Consider the following 24,141-nt stretch of genomic DNA (forward strand, 5'->3'; position numbering starts at 1 on the left):
GGGGGGGGGGGGGGTAAGCCCTATTCCCTCTTCTACACGAGGGAGATTTTGTATTCTCACGATACACACATTTCGTGGCGTATTGGAAAATTGTCACTGTTTAAAGTGTAACCATAGTCATGGGGGGGGGGGGGGCGCGAGGGGACGTTGTGGGAGAGGGCTATTCCTAACCCTTCCATTTCGAGGGAAGGATCTCGTAAAAGCGCATTTGGAAATAGTTGGGAAATTGTCAAAAGAAATTGTACTAGTCCTAAATCTAAGAAAGAAGGGAACTAAACGACGAACGAGCTGATTAAAAGGGAGTATTTCCCTTGTACATGCGGCAGTTTTAGGAATTGAAGCGACCACTCTCGTGCACTCAGAATTATTCAGAATTTTTTTTTTTTGTCAAACTGAAAAATGTGCCAAAGCTAGGGAAAGGGGCACAGGCGGGGATAGTGTGGGAGGTAGTACTGCCCCTCCAAAGCAAGAGAGATTTTACATTGCCAGAATTGAAATGCATCTATCTGCCACACACTTTGGGTGAAATATTTGGGCAATTATCCTTACTCTAGGGAGCTGCATCACATTCATACATGCAAGTTTATTTTCCTTTTTTTACTCGCCTTCGAAATCTTGGGGGGGGGGGGGTGGGGATGGGGTGAGGGCAAACACCTCGTTTGCCCACCCCACCCCCACCCCCTTCTACCCCGGTGGTACCCTCTATACTTAATCAGGGAAGTGATGTCACCTCCCTGATTTAATATTGTTGAAGTAAATGACTAACCTTTAATGGCAAGGCGTTTATGCCTCTTTCGTATTGTTTGCACAATTTCCGCTTTCTGCACACTGTTGGCTCCCGGATCGAGATACCGTCGTTGCAAACGCATGCGAACATGTTGTCTATAATGTACTGTTGTGTACGCAGCGCATTCACATGGTGGACTCAGCTCAAATTGCCACTACAGCAACGATTAGGCAGCCGGGGGAAAGTTACAGGGAGGAAAATATGAAGTCAATTAGAACGGTTGTTTACTGTTGACTTGTAGAAATAAAATTTAAACTCATAAATCTTTCAATATTATGTGTCAGTTTGTTTTTCTGTATGATGATCACAGAGAATTTGCCCAAATATATTGTATGCCATTCATTTTTTTTCGCTAACCCCTCGCAGCAAAGGTGATTTGAATCTCGTCGCAGCGTTTTAAACGTTTTAGTATAATCAGTTCCTCGAAATCAAAACCTTGCTCAAGGATTGTGATAAAGCTGTATAATGATATCATCATCAAAATCATGACCATCAGACCCAGAGCTCCTGCTTCAGTCTCTGTTTTAATCATCTTGAGGGGAAAAATGATTGCAAATTAAGTATCCAAAAAAAAAATCATAATACAAATTCGTCAGTTCTGTTCTCTCTTTTTTCCCCGAATACGTTTAAATTCACAGTAAATCAAAGCTCTCGAAAGTTGTATACTCTGAAATTGTTATCAACCACAAAAGATGGCGCCGAAGGACCCAAAATGAACGGTGGAAGATAATGTTGTTATGAACCCATCAATGCCATCAGTGCTATTAGGCAAATTAATTGAAAAGTCGAATAGTAATAAGCTAATCTATCTATCAAGGAGAGACGATCAACGAATAAATCGTTGTGGCACTCGCTCACTCCACGAAAAACATCACAGTCATTACCATCAGCACTGCAATGTTCATTCCTCATTAGAATAAAGCAGCACAGATGACCTGAGAAAGCACAGCTTATGGCACAAAGTACCACGCCATCTACAGGGGACCCAATCACCGTAGAAATGAAGAATGCCCTATTGATATTGTAAATTACAAAATGGGCTTTAGAATCTCTGTTATTTGATTGGTCAATTGTCATGCGTTGAGTTGGTTTTTTTTTACTGATCCACACTGAGCCATGCGTCCGGTAAAATCCGAACGCTTGCTATGGCTCAAGTCTTGTGTAGTGTTGCAGGTGTTCCGGATGCATGATGGGGAAAATGGTTATTTTTCATAAATTTATGGGCCCATTTTATAACACAAATTATGCACAGGCCTATTTCGTGGATCAGTGAGAATTGGATGCCCTCGTTTAACTTTGGAACAGTCTCAAACCCACTCGCTGCGCTCGTGGGTTTAAACAGTTCCAAAGTTAACCTCGCGCATCCAATTCTCACCGATCCAGTCTGTCCTGTGCATAATTTATATTTGTATACTGATTCATAGGGCACATCCCTGTTAATGTTTTAGGTGACTTTTCGGATGATAATGTAGTGATGCGTCGTATGCATGGCTTTTCGGATGATCAGTACTTAGTTTGAGACATAAGCCATGTTCACGCGTATTTCTAGTCGGAGTAAAAATTTATGGCACGGCAATTAAAATTAAAATTAATGCTTATCTCACCACGACCCGTGTGTCCTCACGACTGTCGTGGGAAGAAACTCCAACCATTATGTGCGAGGGTCGGTGTAACTTCCGGAAGTCGTGGAAGTGGTAGCGATTGCTTTTTACCAGTTGCATTTGTCTTCTCCCTTCTTGTTGACGGAAATTTCTGCATGAGCGCTTGCTTCTTCGTCGCGATCGACTAGGTTAGTATTATTGCACCACACGCGCACGTGTACTCGCAAAATGTCAACATTGCGATTTGACCCAGGAAATTTTACCTAGGTTGTACGGCATGTAAGTTTATAGATACTCCGAGGGCTTGTCCGCACGGGCAATTTACTCCGACCGGCTAGTCGTGGTAGCGAGATACTCCTGAGAAAACTCAGGAGTATCTCGTTCGGAGGAAGAGGTCGTGGTAAGTTCCTCCGATCGGAGGAAGTTACCACGACCTTGTTCAGACGGGCACTACTCCGACCTATCCTCCGAAGTTACTCCGACCAAGCTTCCTCCGACCCTTCCTCCGAAGTTGCTCCGACCAAAACTGCCTCCGTCTGAACACAACTTATAGAGCCCAACACTTGGAAAGCGTTCATCCATTTAACTAAATGAATTAATTCACTTGTTCTATTACGATCGCCAAATACCAGGCTTGCAGGCTTGCAGGAAGCTTGGTCGGAGTAACTTCGGAGGAAGGGTCGGAGGAAGCTTGGTCGGAGTAACTTCGGAGGATAGGTCGGAGTAGTGCCCGTCTGAACAAGGTCGTGGTAACTTCCTCCGATCGGAGGAACTTACCACGACCTCTTCCTTCGAATAAGATACTCCTGAGTTTTCTCAGGAGTATCTCGCTACCACGACTAGCCGGTCGGAGTAAATTGGCCGTGCGGACTAGCCTTCGGAGTATCTATGAAGTTACATACCTTACGACCTAGGTAAAAATTCTGGGTCAAATCGCAATGTTGACATTTTGCGAGTACACGTGCGCGTGTAGTGCAATTCTAACCTAATCGATCGCGACGAAGAAGCTGCCGCTCTTGCCAAAATTTCCATCAACAAGAATGGAGAAGACAAATGCCACTGGTAAAAAACAATCGCATGGTCGACGTGCGCGGCCCTGCCACTTCCGGAAGTTACACCGACCCTCGCACATAAATTGGTCGAAGTTTGTTCCCACGACCGTCGTGTGGACAAGGGTCGTGGTAAGATATGCATTAATTTTAATTTTAATTGCCGAGCCATAAATTCTTACTCCGACTAGAAATACGTCTGAACATGGCTATTAACTGCTGTTTATATTATTGTCACATTTTAGTGTAGGCCTTATGTATGTTTCATTAAGCGAAAACGAGGAATGAATGAATGAATGAATGAACAAATAAATAAATAAATAAATATGAAATACATCAATTCATACATAAACAAATAAATGAATAAATGGTATTGGCGCATCTTTCAATACGTTGCATCGTCCCTTTCACCTTATAGAGTAATTACACATAATTCATTGACCCGATGAGAAGTCTACACCTATTTTATCAGTGAACAAGCCAACTTTAAATCAATCCTGCTACCCTGTCCATTAGTTGCCTCAATTCCATTTTAGTGTCTCCATTCCAGTAAATGATAATGGTCTCTGGCAACCTTCTGATCTTTTTGATCTGGCCCCTATTAGATTAGACTACCTATCGGTCGCTAAAAATAACCTGTATTTTACTTTTCTGTTGAAAATCGAAGAAACCTGCCGCACTTTACCAAATATATGCCAACCATATAACTTTTAATGAAAAAAATCCAGATACAAATAAACTGTCTTGAATTACAAGAGGCATCTATCGTGGATTAAAATAACAAAACATGAACTCTTCGGCATCCCGAAGTATTCTACAGTGCCAAGATTTTACTGCATTCACCTAACAGAATCTTAGTTTCCGCCCTCTGTCTAGAAGCTGTTATGGACATGACTTTGAGATGGTTTACTTCGATGTAGCCATCAAAGAAGCACACAAAGTTCATTCGCGTACGCAATGAACGGACCAACAGCCTTCAGTCTTTTCCCAAATAACTGGGAAAGATGGATGGGGGCGCCGTGACAAACAGCGGCATTGATACGATTACTGCTATAACGGAATTGAAACGGTCAGCTCTACACTGAAAATCCAGTATGATATAGGGAGGTAGTCTTACACAGTACGTGTATAGTGGAGTTTCTTTAGTGGAGTTTCTTTTCACGGTGATCCTAGGACAGCGTGAATTGCTTGTACGTTCACTTATTTTTTTTTCCTACCGCTTCCCTTTATCGATATATATGTTTCTCTCTCTCTCTCTCTCTCTCTCCCTCTCTCATATTTTGTATTTTTTAGTGTAGGTTAATGTATTTGCTGAGAAAGAAGAGAGACACTGAGAAAAATTCGTTTTTTTCATGTACATTTATATTCATCTGTTTCCACATACATAAAGATTTTTTAATGCCATTTCGTTACACCTCTTTTCACTTCAGATTTGGCTCCACTTTATAACACTGTTTATCTCTCTATCTCTCGTGTATATCAACAACAGTCTTTCTGACAGTATTTTGGGCATACTAGCAAATGCCCAAAAACCCCACACTTTATTGAATGCACTAATAGACATAAACGTACAGATAAGGACACAGGGGTTAGTCTTCATGTTTGAAACATGAGCTCTTCTCTGTTCTCAAGACGTAAGATCTTACGCAAACTTTACACCTACTTTAAACATCGTCTAGTTGAGAACAAACAGCGTAAGGAAACTTAATGGTATGACATGTTTCTGACTTACTTTAATATACAAGTAATTATAGAGCCCAGGACACGTTGTGATCCAAGTTATTGTGTATTTCAGGTTCTAAGTTTTTCTTTTCAGCCGTTATGCGTTTTTTCCATCAGAGTAATTTTGCACCATAACTATTCATGACCTAGCCGACATATAGATTTTTATTGCAGAAGTGGTTCTGATAAATTAAATGTTCCCCTGTATCTGACGTCATCTAGAAATGAAGGTTCATTGACCCTCTTTCTCATCTCTAACTCTGCCCCTAAAGAGTGATGGGCAGAAATTGTTGGCCGGTCACTCGTAGTAGGTGGGCCCTCTGGGCCGATTGTCCAGCACAGTGAAATAAAAAAGAACGTACCATATACCCAACTTATTACCATGACAAGCATCAGAAAGATACCGAGTTGCACGTAACTCAGCACGGTAGCGGGCAGCATGCACGCACCGGCGGCGAACGTGGTAAGAGCTGCCATTGTTATGGCGGCACTGAGGGTCTGAATCGCAAATAACGATCGCGACTGGCGATCCGACGCCGGAGCCTGACGATAAGACACCCCGAAATGGATTGTGAAGTCGACGGAGAGGCCGACGGTGAGGGCAAGAATAATGGACTCAAATATATTTAGCTCCCATCCAAGCAGAACGACAGAGGCAATGACAACGGAGACTGCACAGGTAATTGAAATTATAGCATAGAGCGTGACCAAGATATTGCGGATAGCCACAAATAGAACGCAGCTGGCTACAGCCAGAGACACGCCAACTGAGCGCGGAGTTCCAACGGCGAGACTCCGCTGAAGATCAAAAAAGTACAGCTGCTTCTTCCCAAAGCTTATGAACCATCCCCGGCTTAGTCCCGATGGAGCAGCCTTGAGCCTGTTTTCTACCCAACTGTTTACATCTTTCCAAAACTTGTCCATAGCTGCAAAGTCCTGCGACTCTCTGACATTAGTGTTGAGATAGAAATTCATGGCGACGATGTCGTTATCTGAGTTGAATCTCAGGCCTGGTCTATTGTATTCGCAAGGATATACTTGGCAGCCCAGTTCGTAGAGAGTTATTGCACACTGGTGAAATAAAGAGGGTTCGTAAGGAAATGAAGACTGAAGACAACATGGTGATATATCGGCTCCCGTAAGAGGATTCATACATGGTCCCTCCATAAAACTCCTGAATAAGTCGACAAAGCACACTTCCTCGTCGGGAGACGTAGTATCGTCATGAAATGACGAGTTTCGAAAATCTGCGCAGAAGTGGTACAGCCACTCTTGCGCCTCCGCTGTGGTAGGATCGAATTCGTCGTCCATGACAGTAGAACCCTTGGAGTCAGGATCCCAATGATTCCCGTTGTCAAGGGGCTTGATACCCCAGGTAATCATTGCCGGCATCAGGTCTGCCGCATCGCTCTCGAAGGCAAACATCTTCTCGTATACCTGGTCGTATTGCTCAAGGATGTGACTCATGCGGAAGACTTGAAACTCGGACTGTGAGGGAAGACGCATCCTTGGGGTAATGAAGACGACACAAAACCCCGCCAATCCCAAACCTACCAAGACAGCGATCCACACAACGCGTAGTTTTTCAATGGCTGCTGGCAGGTAGAACTCAAAGAAATTACAGCAAGCTTTTGATAGGTTTTGATAGCACCAGTCACAGGCATAACAAATTGTCCGACCCTTAGACGAGGTGATGGAACTTTCCTTCTCGTGCAGGAAATACTTTTCATGTATCATTACTGAAGCCGGGATCCACGTGACGGTGAAGACAAAATTGACCAAAATGGTGCTCCCTGCGTAGACGGAGAAGCAGCGGACGCTTGTAATCGAGCTGACGATGCCTGCGAAGAGCGCAGCCGATGTCGTAAAGCTCGTCACGAACATGGGCGTGGCAGAATGGCTCAGAGTCTCGCGAAGTATGGCGACGAGATTTTCTCGCGGATTCGGCGTCGCTCGCTTAGAAATCCGCCAGATGTCGACGTAGATGAAGCAGTCGTCCGCTCCGATTCCAACAATGAGCACTGACGTAAGTACGTTGACGTAGGGGGCGAAAGTCACCCTGAATACAGTGTGGTAGAGAAAATGAGCAACCGCCATTGACATGAACATACTCAGGATCGTCATTATAGTGACAAAGAAGGAACCTACATACACCCAAATAATCACGACCACAGCAGCACATCCAAAGCCAATGTAAAGTGAGTCTGATAAAATGTAATCTATAAACAGATCTATTTTAAATCCTGCTCCGATTGCCACTATTCTGATGTCATCGTCATATAAGGAAGGACTGTGCATATGCTCGTCATAAAATTTGCGCGTTTGATTGTTAGAATATTCTAGAGGTGGTAAGGTCATCAGGACAGGTAGGTGAAAGCCACCATGTAGAACCGACGTAACAAACTCGGAAGGCGTGAGAAAATGAAATATTGTGCTAATAGCTGTCGTATGATTGGAACAGGTTTCCGACACATTTCTGCAATCATTGTAGTCTTGCAAGCATCCAGCCATGTACTCCTCTGCACATTCTCGGAGTAGCCTCTTCACAACATTGACGTCATCTTCGTCGATATTCGCGCACGATGCCTTCCCGCTGACGCTTGCAACGAGGTGTCCCAAAGACCACGTTGGACAGCATGTCTCATTCGCATCGCGGAATGCGCATATCTCCTCGTAGCTCGGCTGAATGCGAAACGTCTGCTGGTCGTGGCGACACGCCGCTTTCATGGCGCTCGCGATGAACATATCGCTATCTTCTGAAGTACGGTAGACAATGCGCAGACGATCTGCAACTGAATGGAACGAATAAAAGAAGAGTGATAGGAATGAAACGAAGTCCCTGTCATTTAAACACAGAGAATAAAATTAGTTGAGTTGATTTGATTTGATTGGAATGTCATTGGCTGTCAGTCTGTAATGAAAGTAATTATGCACGTATTAGATTCGGCTGTTACATCGCTATATCAAACATAAAAAAAGAAGGCAAATTTACGAATCACTGTGCTAATTCCATGGTGTACTTCTTTCATCTTCCGGGACACACTATGAGTTTAGTCGCAAACGATGAAGACTCTCAATGTAATGGCGCCATTGCATAAATACTAAATATGAACTGATTGATATTTCCGTATATGATCTCCGAGTGTTGTGTCTAGGATCAAGTATTCAAAAAGATTTCTTTGACTATTGCTCTTTGTGAATGCACACCCATTTGGTCTGCAAAAACAACAAGGCTGTACTCCCCGCTGTTTGCTTACGACTTATTTTCTCTTGCAGCGAATTATTAAGATGCATATGGTCTGGTATTCCTATCAATATCCTCTTTCGACCTGAAATAAATAGTTGCAAGACTGCTGATTGTATCATCATCTCAATGCTTGACCAGTACTTCTTTTTTTCACCTGATTACATTCCTTCGTTCTTCTTTTGTCTTCTTTTCACTTCAACAATGCGCACGAATGTTCCATCAAGCCTAAATATTGAGTACTTTTCCAAGGTCTAGGAAATTGATGAACCGATCTGCCGTTTTATTTTAACGTGAAAATTTGCTCTAATTTCAATTTAAATCGACCATAACTACAGGTAATAGATATGTTATTCAGTATCAAGACATACACAAATAAATGAGAGAATTAAACAAAGTATCAGTGAAAAAAAAACGCGATTGAGTAGATTAATGATAACTTAAGGCTATTATGACGGAGGAGATAGCTAACTTGGAATGACTGTGGTGTGTTGAGTAGACTTTATTCTTAAACAAAGATAGAGGGATGCAAGAGTTTGGTTGCAAAACTTACGCCTTGATCCGCAACCTGGCTCGTCATATTCCACATCACGCAGATGGACATCACGCAGACTGGCGGACTTCCTGCGTCTGATGGAAGCCGATTGTCCAATCGGGGTTGGTCCCGTTTCGCCGATTGGCGCCGATGGATATGGGGAGTACAGCTCCGTCGGTTCAATGAATCGCTCGTAGGCCATCAAACGCCCACTCAGGACAGTGCCCCTGGCTTGGAAACCCTGATTGAGGATAACAAGTAAAAGTTTATTTTATTATGTAGCACGACACGCTTGGCACTACAATGTCTATTTATCAAATTACGTAAGTAGTGTTTCAGTTCAAACTGCCCGAACGAAATTTGAAATTTTCGTGCCATGATAGTCATTTTTTTTTTCACATTAAGATGATCGTTCGACTAATACCTAATTTCGGCACATTCCTGTACTAGTTTTTCTCTCTCCTGCTTTTTAATCTTGGTTTGTTTCTGTCCTTCTGCTAATGAAGATGATTTTTATTATTCTTCTCTCTTCCTGACACACGAAGCTGCTGACATCCTAACCTTCCCATAAGTGAAATTCTACACCTTATTCAATTTGACTATTATGATTTGAGTCAATGCAAGAACAGAATGGCAGCTCTTTTATCAAAGTCGGACCGAAAGTCAAATTTTCGTCAAATTTTCTATCTGTTTGTAAATATCTGTAAATAAATTGTATTATAATGTAAACAGCACCAGTCTGCAAGAATCTTCAGTCTATTGAAGGAGGCAGACTTAATCAGAAGAAGAAGAAGAAAGTAAGACTGCCAAGATATTTAGAAGTGCTTCCATATTCATGCTTTTACTAAACAGTGCATGATAATAGTCGCCATGGTATATACAAAGTAACTCGGTAACGACGTCATCAACGCGCAATTTTCCCATTGGTCTTTACAAGAAAATGATCCTGAAAATATAGTTTTCGGTCGATGATTCAACAACTGTAACCTCACCCCTGAAATTTATCATTGCTATCTTATTTGCGACACGTTCAATCATTCATACACTGCAAATACAGAAATAATCGATGTTTTATTTCTTGGGGATTTCTTCATATCATATCAAGAAAAGCAATTGAGTGAAGTTTTTGTACAGGTCAGCTGGAGATTTTCAAAAATATGACATGACCTCATGTAATTTGCATAAATTCTGCCCCTCCTACTTTTATACATCACAACTTTGTAAAAACATGCGATACTTTTAGATATAACCCTCTCGAGACCAATGAGCCTGACGTGCAACTGAATCTTAGTCACCTTACTAGTCCAACCTCCTACGCCTGATTCATTAGATTTCAGAAAATGCTGACATCACATTATGAGCATTATCATACCATGCGAACGAATGCAAAGACAAGAGAAACACATCTTGAGAGAAAATAACGAAACGGTCAATCGCGATACAAGGTCAACAGATTATTGATACTTAGGATCCGACAAATTATCACCCTTCACAAAATTCTTTTTAAATATATCTATAATAGATATATGCCATAATGGTTCGATCTGCATCCTAGCAATTTGTCTCTATCAGGCCATTTGCATATACACAATCCTCCTCTGTCGAGTACTATTAGCTCAGGAGAGAGAATAACAGTCAGAGCTTTTACCTTTGATGGATCTTCCAGCGACAGCAGAGGATTTGTGAGGAAACTTGCGACACCGGCGGCAACGACAAGAGCGAAAATTACAAAGATGACCACCGATGGAAACTCAACCAAGAGATGCAAATAACTGTGAAGATAACAAGATGAGAGTAACAAGAACTACTTGTCTGTGACAAGTGGGATCGGAGGGGCGGGCATACACTTGGGTACTGCGAAGCTCGATTCGTGTAATACTTTGAATAATCAGTTGTTAGTTAGAGGTAAGTAGATTATCATAATAAAGAGTCACAAAATCGATTGTAGAAATACCGGAGTGCTGTGCCCAAGATTATAGATATCGTTGTGTGTCGCCATTATTATGTCACTGTTGTGCGTTGTTGTTGCTTTTTTAAACGGATTTCATATGATATCTAACGAAATGACATTAATTTGCATTTAACAATTCAAACAATTTAAACAATTCCTTGACCACAACAGAGCAGATTTCTGTACGACCTTTATACACTTCAGGCTGTAATATTGAAAGATAAAGAAGAGAGGCATATAGTAATACATGCTTTAGATACAGGAACTACTGCAAAGATTACATTGGCTACATTTTGTGTTTTACAAAGGGGGTTAACGTTTGAGTCAGAGATGCATAGGAGAGCTTTTTCCCTTCATATAAGGAATTATGTTATCCTGTGCAATATTCTTAACGTAGCCTTATTAGCGATTAACAGATTACAGTAGCTGTAATAATAGATTTGAATCGTTTCAACTAAAAATTAATACTGAGGGATAAATTTTCCCTGTTGATAACTCCGCCCTAGTTTGTATGCGTTCACCTTCATTTTGAAAACAACATAACTTATGTTTCATGCTTTTTTTCTGTCGAGGCATTGCGAACTGAGAGTTTTAACGATTGACAGCAGGTGAGGTACTTACGCAGAAGCGATGCCGCAGGTGCATCGGCGTCGCTTGCATCGGGCGACATCATCGCCATCGACGTCGTTCACCGTCTCATCCTGGTTGATGGCAAGAAACACAGATATGACGCTATATGTGACTGAATTGAAATCTACAGGTATTGCAGAAGCCCTGCATATAAAATTACAGCTGACAGTATACATTTGCGTGATTAACCCTCGCGGTATACGGCTTAAATATCACCTTCCATTTATGCAATCTAAGAACATTAGGTTCAACTTATAGGTTGAAGATAGAGAAGATAAGTTTAAGATAAGTTAACTTTAACTTTCAAGTTGAACCTATTTTTCTACCGTGTATAGCAAACTTTTCTGACCTTCAAGTGATTATTACATCAGGAATGTATTATTTTTCTCTCTTCATGTTCAAGACATGGTCTGTCGCTGCAAGCTACACTGTAAAAACATCGGTGTTACATTTAACACCATGGGTGTTAAATCTAACACCGATCAAACTTCAATAGAGGACCACACCCACAGGTGTAGAAAATGCACTGTGATGGTGTTGAAAAGTGTTCACCTGACACTTCGTGGTGTTAATTTGACACTGTACTTGGTGTTATTTTGACACTGTACTGGTGTTAATTCAAAAATGACACCACATGGTGTTGATTTGATATTTGTTGGTGTTAATGTGAATGGTTTAACACCCGTCCAGCTTCAATAAGAGACCACATCAGCTGGTGTTACTGTGGTGTAAATTTATTTGCACATTTTTTTCAAAAATCTAGTATTTTAATGTAAAATTCTTGATCGTCTTGTTTAAATTAAAAATCAACAGGAAGTGCAGTTACTAAGAAACTCTTCAAAAAAAAAAAACCAGTTTTATATTTGGAAATGACACCCGGAGGTGTTAATTTAACACCATAAATGAGCACCGAAAATTTAACACCAGCTCGGTGTTCACTATCTAACACCGGACTTTTTGCAGTATATGTGTTGATTATAAACAGAGAAAAATGGACTGTGTGGGTTGGCCTTTGGAGGAGTGATCAAAATATTGGACAGGTTATCATGGGTATGGACCGTAAAAGATTAGAGGAAACCCTCAACACAAACCTGTAGTTGTGTAGACTGGCCTATTTATTTGACCACATTCACTGACAGATCTCATCCAGAGGACATTCAATGCTTCTATTATGATAACAGTCAAACTTGGAAAAAGTGCAGCTTCCCATCTGTCAGCACATTTAGGTATCCAATGCAAAGAAGAAGAGTTGATGAAGTACCCGTCTAAAGTTGGATTACTTTTTTTTATACGCTCTTTACATATTTCATTTTACATATATCTATGTGTATGTGTGTGTGTGTGTGTGTGTGTGTGTGTGTGTGTGTGTATTCATGATATATTTGCACATTATCTGCAGATGGCAATGATCGTATGGCGATGCTCATATCAATATTTACCTCTTTCGTTCACCTGGACTGAAAGAAAGGAACGATAAATCGATATCATATAATATCAGACCTTTATTTCCCGTATTTTTGTTTGAATCATTGTGTCATTCTCTTTAATATAGATGACACGAATATATTATTGTCTTCCCGGGGCACTTATGCAATATGTTACGGGTGGTATAGTTTATCATTTTGTTTGGCACGACGCTTTGAGAAAACACGAATCTGGTGAATTAACATTCATACGAAATATCAAGATCTTGAAAAGAAATCATTAATCTTATTGAGACGGTATGCAATATCATAGTTCAAGTTCACGAAAAAGAAGAAAAAAAACCATGGATCATTCTATTCATGTGAGTTCATTGTTGATCCTGCTGCGAGGAGAAGTCTAATTAAACTTGCGTACATGTATATGGTAATAGTTTATACCATATCTTTTTTTTTCCCTCAAAACGGTGTCATAATGTTTGTTTGCATATCCTTATCCACATCTTTACGTCGACAAAGATAAGAGACAGAGAAGAAAGAAAAAACATAATTGATTCGGTGACAGTTTTCTCGAAAGGTATGCCAGAGAAATCATTCGAAGAGGATATTCTTTACACCTCTGTGACATCATGAACACTGCGGCTAGAATCTCTCCGCTCTCCCAAAACTCTGAACAAAACTCAGTAACCAGTGAGAGCAAAGTCAATGAAGCACACTGGCGTAAAAAAAGAGAGCAGGTAGAACAATGGCATCGCCATTGATAAAGCTCCGTCGGGCTACCGCTGGTATAAACTAGACCTCCTTTCACCAACCCGAATGGAGCGGAAACGGTTAAAAAGCAATGGCAAGCAAATACATTATTTCGCGTTTATACAAGCGTGTACGCATGCTGTGATGGTGTGTACAGTGTTTGGAAGAGTTTGTATGTGCTTACAAGAGTGTGCTTGCGAGCATGTGTGTGCATGTATGTATGCCTGTATATCTGTAGTAGGCCTATCATTGTATGTATTTACGATGTAAGTAGGCCTATATGAATGTATTTAACGTTGATATCAGGCAGTGACGTAGATTTATGTTGGCAGACAAAATTACTTACATCGCTATAGCAGGGCTCGACACTAACGGTGGCCCGGTGGCCCGGGGCCACCAAAAATGAAAGTCGGGCCACCAAATTTCAAAAAAGGGCAAATTTGGTGGCCCGCCTCGGGCCACCAAAATTTTTTGAAAAGTATGTCAATAACTTCGTAACTTTGTGCGCCGGAAATTAGCAGTTAAATTTGTTTAAAGGATGGATGAAAAGGACTGAATGAATGCCTGAGAGTGAGTGTTCCAAGTTTGTTGAAGTTTATTTATGAGTAGATATGTCCAACCTCTAATTCTTACTATCATAAATCTTAAATATTTGACTCATTTAAAAAAAAACTTTTAATGTTTTTTATTGTGTTTTTTTTTTCGGGACACCAAATTTTTCTCTCGGGCCACCAAAAATTTGGAATTTAGGATTTTGGTGGCCCCATCGGGCCACCAAACAAAAAAGTTAGTGTCGAGCCATGGCTATAGGCAGGCATAATTATGGTTACAGCTATGTGTGTACATCTCTGATATGCATCATGCATGTTGATATCGCAAAGATTTGTGCATCAGGGTATTGTGAAACTATCGCCTCGGAACAGTTCATCAGGTCGTCAAGCATTATCTCTAATGTGTACAATATTTTTAATGTCCTAGAGACTTTTTCATATAACTTGTTGAAAATAATGTCACCGTGGCCTATATGGCGTATTGGCGTAATAATCATTATGTCGTCCTCTACAGTGCATAGGACGTGAATACCTTGAAACACAATCACGTTCGTCGGGAGAAATCAATTTTACATAATTACATTGATGGTGCAGATTGCATCGTGAATCACATAACCTGTTGATGAGCTGCAACTTGAATATTACAGCCTGAAGTAATGATATATTAAGCCAAGATAGCACCCACATCGGCTACATGAAATGACATCACGCGGGGTATCACATTCATTTTACAGAATGTGTGTTACTTTGTATAACTTACCTTATTTGACAGACGGTTATATTTCATGTCTGAGCTGTCGTATACTGCTGCATAGATGATGCATCAAGTCGGATATGGGTGAACGTTACAGGATCATGTCAGGTGGAGACATTCAAGAACTGCTGTCAGCACGCCACAGCCATGCAATCACACCGTGTCACACACATCAGCTTGCCATGTTATGAACTCCTCGTAGTATACCATCACCACGCCTGTGTGCTCAAGTAGAGCGTGTATCTCATTGAGCGTCTGTGGCAACAGTGGTGAGGGAGAAGGCCTATTTTTGCGAGGCTCCGAGCGAGCACAGACTGACGAAGGACAGACGTGGTGAAGGGCTATTGACAATGAGCAATTCGCCTTGTCTGCGATTGAATAGCCTACAGCGAGTATTGACGAGCTTCCTTCTGAGAGAAAGGGGGTTAGGGTCAGCTGGGCTTCATATAGGGGGCGAGGTGATGGAAAACGACTCCTTTCTAAATTGGAGAGGCATATCATTTGGTTGATGTATCAACACTTTTTGTGTCTTTACTTAATCAATCTGAAATAGATCCTAACAGGTTCTACACATTATTTCATTCCTCAAAATCAGTGGTATCTTCACGTCAAAGTTTTACGTTTAAGGAAAACGTTTTTTTTTTTTTCAGTGACAATGCACGATTACACAATCGCCGTTACAAATGAGCATTACAAATGTAATGTATTATTATCATTATTATGTTTTGTCCAAATCCTGTCTTACCCCAAAAATGCAGCCACTATTCCATGTCAAAAGAAAGGCGATCCGATTTGATAGTGCTTTGACTGCCATGTATTTTTGCTCTCCTGAACATTTGACATTTTTGAGATAGGTCATGTTGGTCTTGTCGAACGAGTGACGATGTATATGTAATATATATGTGTGTGTTACATGTATATGCACACACACGCACAAACACACACATACACACACACGCACAAACACACACATACACACACACACACACATACACACATATATATGTATATATATATATATATATATATATATATATATATATATATTCATATACATATGTATACACATATATACAAAAACAAGGAGCAATTATTGCCGTCTCTTAGAAATACAACTTTCATATTTAATTTAAATTCTTGCTCGGATGATTTTCATGATAAAGACAAAAAAATAGATTTTAATTTTCAAATGAATTATAAACATGTATGGCCTTTATGGCCTATGTGGCACTGTACCCAATGATCTAATACATTCACTGTGGTTATATAATGATAATAATGTATCGCAAACATTCAGAATTTCATATTTGTCTTCCTACATTTTGTCCTTTGGGTACAAAATAAACATCTTACAAAATGGCAAAGTTTTGGAAAAGAAATATAAACTATTCACTTCCTTTCTCAAAATTGATTTCATTACGACTTACTGTAGTAAAAATCGAAACGTTGATTGATTCCTCTGCTTTGGTTCCAAGAGTATGTGAGATGTATTCATATGAGGCGTCACCATCTTTTTTTCAAGGGGAGGGGGGGGGGGGAGGTGCGTTTGTATTTCTGGTTGCACTTCCGGGTTTCATCACCTAAGAGCCCGTATTAGCGAGCGGGGATGGTCTGGATGAGGGGGGGGGGGGGGGGCGATGTCCCACCTCCGAGACCATGAACATTTAGATTGTGCGCGCATATATGATAAGTAAGTTTTTAAATCATTTTTTTGTAAGGGTCTGACGGGGGTTGCGTTCGCACCAACCACTTCTCCCCCTGGTGACGCCCATGACCTTATCTGCTTTCTGATAGAATGTTGGTGTTTCGAAAGCACCTACTTCGTTTTATCAATAGCAACGAATAATATTTGAATAAACTTATAAAATGAAACAAGAAAAAAAAGTGATATGAAAGAAATATTAACTATTCTTTTAAGTTTGACTGGTCAAAATCCTGACATAGACGTTATTCTCGCTAAAAAATAAAATGTCTTCTGCATGCACATACATGTATACCCTTTAGGCAGGCACATAAAATCAAATGTTACTATATTCAACACAGAGACATGACAATCAAATTACAGAATACGTTAATTGCATACATGCAGCTGCATATATGTTTTACGTAAACGCAGGGACAATAAGTCTATTAGTAGATTTCTTGCATTAATATTATCATGAGAATTGAAAGTATACAATGTGTATCTATCTTCCATACCAAATAGTGTATTTTGTAACACTATTTGTGATTGGTCATGCTCTATTCTAGTCAATATACACTCCAAAAGCATCATTAGCACTCGTGCAATTCTATTCTATCATGGCCTTAGGCTTTGGTGAAATAAAACTGCACTTGACATGCTTGAGTTAATAGTAGCCGGGTTCACACGTACACCAATTAGCGGGATACAAATCTCGAGATTTGCATCGCGATCGTCATCCCGAGTTTTTTGCACGTGTGGACAGAAAAAACCCGAAAATTAGCGGGATAAGCATCGCGATGCTAATCCCAAGAAATCTTGCGCTGGTTCCTCAATTAGCGGGATAATTGGCCCCGCGCTGGTACGTGTGAACGGTCGGGACTAGAATCTCGAGTTTTTATATCCCATCATGCAATGCGCACATCACAACAGCGAGGCCTCTGCGAAGAGGTCCTTCACCTCTTTGGAGCACAACAACAACAGCGCGCGAACCACACCACTGACGCGTAAAAGACAATGGACAAAGGTAAGTGCGCGCAGGCAGTGATAGAGAAGGGCGCAGTGTGACCCAGTTTCCAGGCTTTGCTGTTATCTCTATCGGCAATTAGCGGGATAATTCGGTACGTGTGGACGCTCGCCAAATTAGCGGGATACCGATCGCGATCGCTATCCCGCTAATTTGGTACGTGTGGACGCTCGCAAAAAAACTCGGGATGAGCATCGCGATCGTCATCCCGCTAATTTGTACGTGTGAACCCGGCTAATGTATTTGCCGAGCATAATTATACAGTGCATTCAAGATCATGTAATATTTATAAAATTTATATCATAATGCGCAGTGCTCTCAGCCATTTTTTTTTTTTTACAGACATGATAAAAAAATTATACGCTACGTGCACTCAAAGGTCATTCATATTACAATGGAGTATACATTGTAATAAAAAGAAATAAACATTGACTCTTTATGATATCTCGTTTTCACTTGTAAGGCAAGGTTTATTCACAAATAGGTAACGAAATACTTCTACTGTATACATTCAATTTTGCATAAAGCATTTTTGTTTGGTCTTTCTAGCTAATGTCCCTCACCAGTGAAACTAAAAACTCTGCCAGTTTTTGAATTTTAAGAAGTGCGTAATATACAAGCAGTGTCCCAATGCAGTAGCAATGTGTCTGACTACAGGTAATGCACAACTTTTTTGAGTACAAGGCTTATTTATCAACCCGTTACTTGACATAATTGTAATATGTACCGTCAATATCCATCTCTCTACTCTGACCCCTTCCTCTCATTCCGCTCCCTTCCCCACCCCCCCCCCCTCTAGCTTTTTCTCTTTTCCTGATTGCATGTACCTCAAGATAGCATACAGTATACTACCACAATAAATAAAATCAAATAACTTTCAAGAATTTTCGTTCAATAGTCATGTCGGTGAAATCATCTCTCCTGAATTTCTGATGATACATAACATAATGAACACACATCCACATTGCACTCTGTACGCATATAAACATTTGATTGCACAATAGAATACACTTGGAAAGCAATCAATAGATTATGCATAATTATGAGTGAATAAAAAAAATCATGTATATATATATATATACATTATATGAAGAGCTTGCTCCCGAAAGGTGCTAAATCCATTGAAAATGATGGATTCAGTGCCTTTTGGAAGCAAGCTCTTCATACAATTATATATACATATATATGAAGGATGGAACAGATTATATACCAAAATTATAAACCAATATTTTGCTTTCGTAAACACACTGTATGGACGTGCAACTCTTGAATTGTTGTGTGTGTGTGTGTGTGTGTGTGTGTGTGTTGGTACTACAGCGTACATCACTGTTGTTCTTTACCGGAACTTTTGTATCATTCAAGTAAGAACAGACGTAGTCTCAAAATAATTGTATTGTATTGTATTGTATTGTATTTATTCAGACAAATCAAAAACAACATGTCTAGGGGTGCAAAAAAAGGTACGAATACCCATGCATGTCTGCACCCCTGGAGAACATCATCACAAAATTAAACAAATTAAAAATTATGATTGGAACATTGAAATACAAAAATCTAAATACATATAGGTACAAATATAATACAGTTATTGTAAAATGACAATGAAATCAAACTCTGGCCTTCTGAACAGCAATATATTGCACAAAAAATGGGTAACCAGGATAAAATGTAAATAAGTGATATCGCAAGAGAGGAATAATCATCTAAGACAACAAACCATATTGCAGGGTATACTAGCGGAATATTAAAACATGGACGAATACATTAAAAAAAAAAAGTCTATATCATAGTATATGCACATTAATATTGCACCGGACAGAGTAAGGTTAAAATTCATCAAATGAGACTTATATGATATACATGATACATTGTAGGATGAATTCACATACATAAAAACTGTCTTAATAAATATTTAAAGCGAGAAAGAGATGTACTGGCTACAATGTTACTTGGCAATGAATTCCATTCTTGTGAAGTCTTGAGATAAAAAGAACATTTGAAATAATCAGTTCTTGCAAACGGGATATATACTTTCTTATTATGATCATTTCTACCAAATCTGTTCTCTCGTGTAATTCTTTGTTGTCCAGTATTCACTATATCATTTATCATTTTGTAAAACATTATAAGTCTGAAATACTTACGTCTTGTAATTAATTTCGAGAAATGTATCTTTTGCAACAACGTATCATAATCTGTTTCCCAGTCACGAAACAATAATCTAACAAACCTCTTCTGAACACGCTCAAGTATGTTAATGTGAGATAATCTGTATGGATCCCATGCAGCAGCACAATATTCTAAACATGGACGTATAAGAGAATTATATAAACTGATTAAAACATGTGAGGGACAATGTAAAAAATTCCTTTTTATGACACCAATAATTTTATTACATTTAACATACGTTTCATTACAATGATCGTTCCAGTTGAGTGTTTCATTGATAATTATTCCTAGATATTTTTCTGAATGAGTTATACTTAATTTCTTTTCACATAAAACATAATCATAATCATATTTTGTTCTTTTCCGTGACATTTTCATAATCTTACATTTATTAACATTAAAGTCAAGATGCCATGTCTTAGACCATATACCCAAAGCATCAAGATCTCCTTGTAAATCGTCACAGTCTTCAAGTGAATTAATACACCTATACAAAATGCAATCGTCTGCATAAAGACGAATATTGGAAGATATATCATTAGTAATATCATTTATGAAACATAAAAACAAAATCGGACCAAGGATGGTTCCCTGCGGGACACCAGACTTAACATCAACCCAGTCGGCACATTCCCCGTTGAGCACAACCCTCTGCTCTCTATGTTCTAGAAAATTCATGATCCATTTCAAATTGGAGTTTACTACACCGTACCTTTGTAATTTAATTTCTAAAAGACTGTGCGGAACACTATCAAACGCCTTGGCGAAATCTAAAAAGACGATATCCACTTGGGAGCCTGAGTCCATCGCACTTGACCAATCGTGAATAGCTTCGATCAATTGTGTCTCACATGAGCGCTTTTCACGGAAACCGTGCTGACCGTCACACAATATATTGTTCACTGACAGGTGATTAACAAGTCGACGACATACAATCTTTTCAAGTAATTTGCACACAATAGAAGTCATAGAAATTGGACGATAATTATTTGGGTCGTTTTTCTCACCTTTCTTAAATATAGGGCAAATGTTAGCTCTTCGCCAGTCAACGGGCAGCTTTCCCGAGGACAAAGATTCATTGAATAATTTACATAAGGAACTGGCTAATTGTTCAGACCCTTCTTTCAATATTTTTGCTGGCAAGCCGTCTGGTCCTTCGGATTTACTGACATCAATATTCTGTAATAATTTACGCACTTCAGCGACATCACAAACAATATTTTCCATGACTGGAACACAAGAAAACAAATCGTTCAGTCGGGGATGAGTAAACTGGGAATCATTGAATGTAAACTGAAACTGTGTATTTAAAATATGTGCAATCATTTTGTCATCTGTTACGTGAGTTCCGTTTACTACCAAAGATGATATCGTCTTTTGTTCAATCTTCTTTGATTTAACAAACTTCCAAAATCTTTTCGGATTTTGCTTTATATCCTCACATAAGGTATTACACATATAATTCTTATATTTTTGTTTCAACAATTTCTTAGCTTCCCGTCTTATTTGTGAAAATTTTTCACGGTCATTCTTAGCGTTCGTTGTTTTAGCAATATCATATAACTTCTTACGTTTTTTAAGTATTTTCTTCACTTCTTTATCAATCCATGGTACGTAAGAACCAATAGTTACATTGCGTTTAGGTATATTTTTCTCAACTGCATCTAGTAGACTACTCTTCCATATTTTCCAATCGGACTCAATGTCATTACATGATTTACCGTGCATTTGCGATTGTAACAGATCATTTCTATAAGAATCAAAGTTAGCTCTTGAGTAAAGATAAATCATCCTACGATTCTGATTCATTATCTGTGTGTTACAAAGAATCTTAAAAACAATAGCATCATGATCACTTATACCTGAAATAATTTTCACATCACTTATCATAGTTGGATCAGTTGAAAATAACAAATCTAGTGTATTACTAGATGTTATTGTAATTCTGGTTGGTTCCGAGATGTGTTGATAAAAAGAATTCATTTCTATTATATGTAACATTTGATCAGTCAACTGAGAATTGTCCAAATCAGTAACAAACCCGTCTGACCACTTTAACTGTGGGAGATTAAAATCTCCTGTCAGAATAATTTGCTTATTTCTCTTACCATTTTCGGTTATATGTGACAGAGATTTTTCTAATTCATACATATTGATCATACAACTATTTGGTGGTCTGTAGAATACACCTAAAAACAACGATTTCTTATTTGGAGAAGACATTTCACACCAGAGTATTTCACAATTTGTTTCTAAATCTTGGCGATGCGTTACACATATCTCTTGCTTATGAGCAATAAGTACACCACCACCATGTCTATTTCTATCTTTCCTTAACACGCTGTAATTTTGTGGAAAAATCTCAGCTGATATAACGTCACACCCCAAGTGCGTCTCAGTACAAAACATAACATCGGGATTTTCAATTTCTATGATTGCCTGTAATTCTTCCATCTTATTAACAACACTTCTCACATTCAAAGATATACATTTCAAGGTTTGATCAACATTATATCTACACTTATCAGAACTAAAACATTTCATACTTTTATCTGTTCTGCCTGTCTCTCTGTCTTTACCCTCATGCCGTGCATAGCATGACCCATGAACAGTCTGACGGGCACTCTCTTCTTGGCCGACAATCTAGAATGGACAAAGTTTCGCTTTGTGTCCATATTGCATACATCGACTACACTGAAGTTGCATACCATGGCGACATGACTGCGACCTGTGATTGGGCTCTCCGCAATTTTGACAGCCGAGCGGGACTCCATGGTAGCTGGGATACAACTGAAGGGGTGGGGCACGGAGCACTGATGCGTACGATGGTCTGTCGAGAGCGTAACTGTAAGGGATGCGTTGGATGTCGGTATTTGTGCGCTTTTGGAGTGGCCGGGTGGGATGGTACACGCGAGACGTCGTGGGGTGGGGTGGCTGGTTGAGGTGATACATGTGATGGTTGGATGGGCCGTGGGGAGGAGGACCTTGGGGAGGCGGGTGGGAATCGAACTGTTGCTGTCGGAGGGGTAGGTTGGGTTGAGGATAGTATGGATGCGAGCTCGGTTGACTGGGAGGTCCGTTGCCGAGTGGGGGCGTGGTTGTTGCTGTGGCGAGATGGCGGCTGGGGGGTGGTTGACGATTTGGGGGCATCTGACGAGAAGTTGACGGATTTTGATGGAGACTTTGTTTATCTGTTCGTAGGGTTCCTGGAGGTGTCGGTGGTTCACTTGAGGGGGGTGCAGTTCGGGGTGCGGCTGATGCAGAAGCCTTGGGGATGTCCAACAGGGCATCAATGGCGTGCTGCACTTTACGTAACTCCATTGTTAGGTCGTCGACTCTTTGAGGCAGGCATTTGCATTTCATACAAAGAGGGCCAGAAGAGTCACGGGGAAGGGCGCACAGTTGACAAAGGCGATCTCTCGGCTGGTGAACTGAACTATTGTGAGACGACTGGTCGCTGGCAGTAGAAATGTCATTGTCCTTCTCAAGTACAATGCGGGTGCGGGTGAGGACAAAATGGCGGACTATAACCGGATTTAGCTCAGGGTATATCGCACCCAAGTCCTTTTCGATGAGGTTGTCCTCAAGGTCGGTGTCGGTCTCGATATTGAGAAGGCGTGATAGGCATATTATTTCCAGTGCCTTTCTGGTACTTTGGACAGTTACACCCTTTGGTAGTTTAAAGGAAAAGTTGCCAGATCCTGGTATCCCCTTGTACTTGTTTGATTTAGGGCCGGACACCATGGTTTCAGTTTACTGGAACGTAGAGTTTCAAGTTCGACACGGCACACACAGGTGGGACTAACGACCGACGAATGTGTGTGAACGGTATGTGAGTTAAACGAAATATGTACTTACTGTCGGTAACAATAACATCTCACTTGGTAATCCATTTCGTGGTTGAAGCAAAATTTCAAGGTCAGTGATATTCCCGGGAGGTCCACATTTAGAGAGTTTTCTGCTGGTGAGATGACAAGTCCGCTTTTCAGAGTTTTGACGCCTAGAAACTTGTTGAACACCTTAGACATTCTTGTCCGCCCGCGTGGAAGCAACAGTATATGAATTTGAAAGGGTTTTTTTTTTCTTTCTCTCTACGTGCCAATTGACAATGGCTTTTAGACCTAAGTGGTTTCATCCTCTAGTGACAGGCGTTTTGGCCCAGCATGGATAAACTTTTAAGTGACAATTACATTGACGTTGTATACATATGTATGTATACATGTAAATATATATATATATATATATATATGAATATACATACGTATATAT

The 24,141-nt window shown here is 40.0% G+C and overlaps 1 protein-coding gene across 1 annotated transcript; it reads right to left on the reverse strand.

The window, feature by feature from the left end:
- Positions 1 to 5,324: 5,324 nt before the first annotated feature.
- LOC139735453 (protein dispatched homolog 1-like) lies at positions 5,325 to 23,616 on the reverse strand. Its single transcript, XM_071646210.1, has 6 exons — positions 22,697 to 23,616; positions 22,452 to 22,662; positions 11,511 to 11,590; positions 10,587 to 10,710; positions 8,957 to 9,179; positions 5,325 to 7,951 (listed from the first exon to the last, which is right to left on the reverse strand). The coding sequence occupies exons 1-6, from the start codon at positions 23,614 to 23,616 to the stop codon at positions 5,325 to 5,327; spliced, it is 4,185 nt and encodes a 1,394-aa protein (XP_071502311.1).
- Between the last annotated feature and the right edge of the window lie 525 nt (positions 23,617 to 24,141).

The sequence above is a fragment of the Diadema antillarum genome, unplaced genomic scaffold (assembly GCF_040938485.1).
Source record: "Diadema antillarum isolate AM-2024a unplaced genomic scaffold, OU_Dant_1.0 seq00000580_RagTag, whole genome shotgun sequence".
Taxonomy (NCBI): Eukaryota; Metazoa; Echinodermata; class Echinoidea; order Diadematoida; family Diadematidae; genus Diadema; species Diadema antillarum.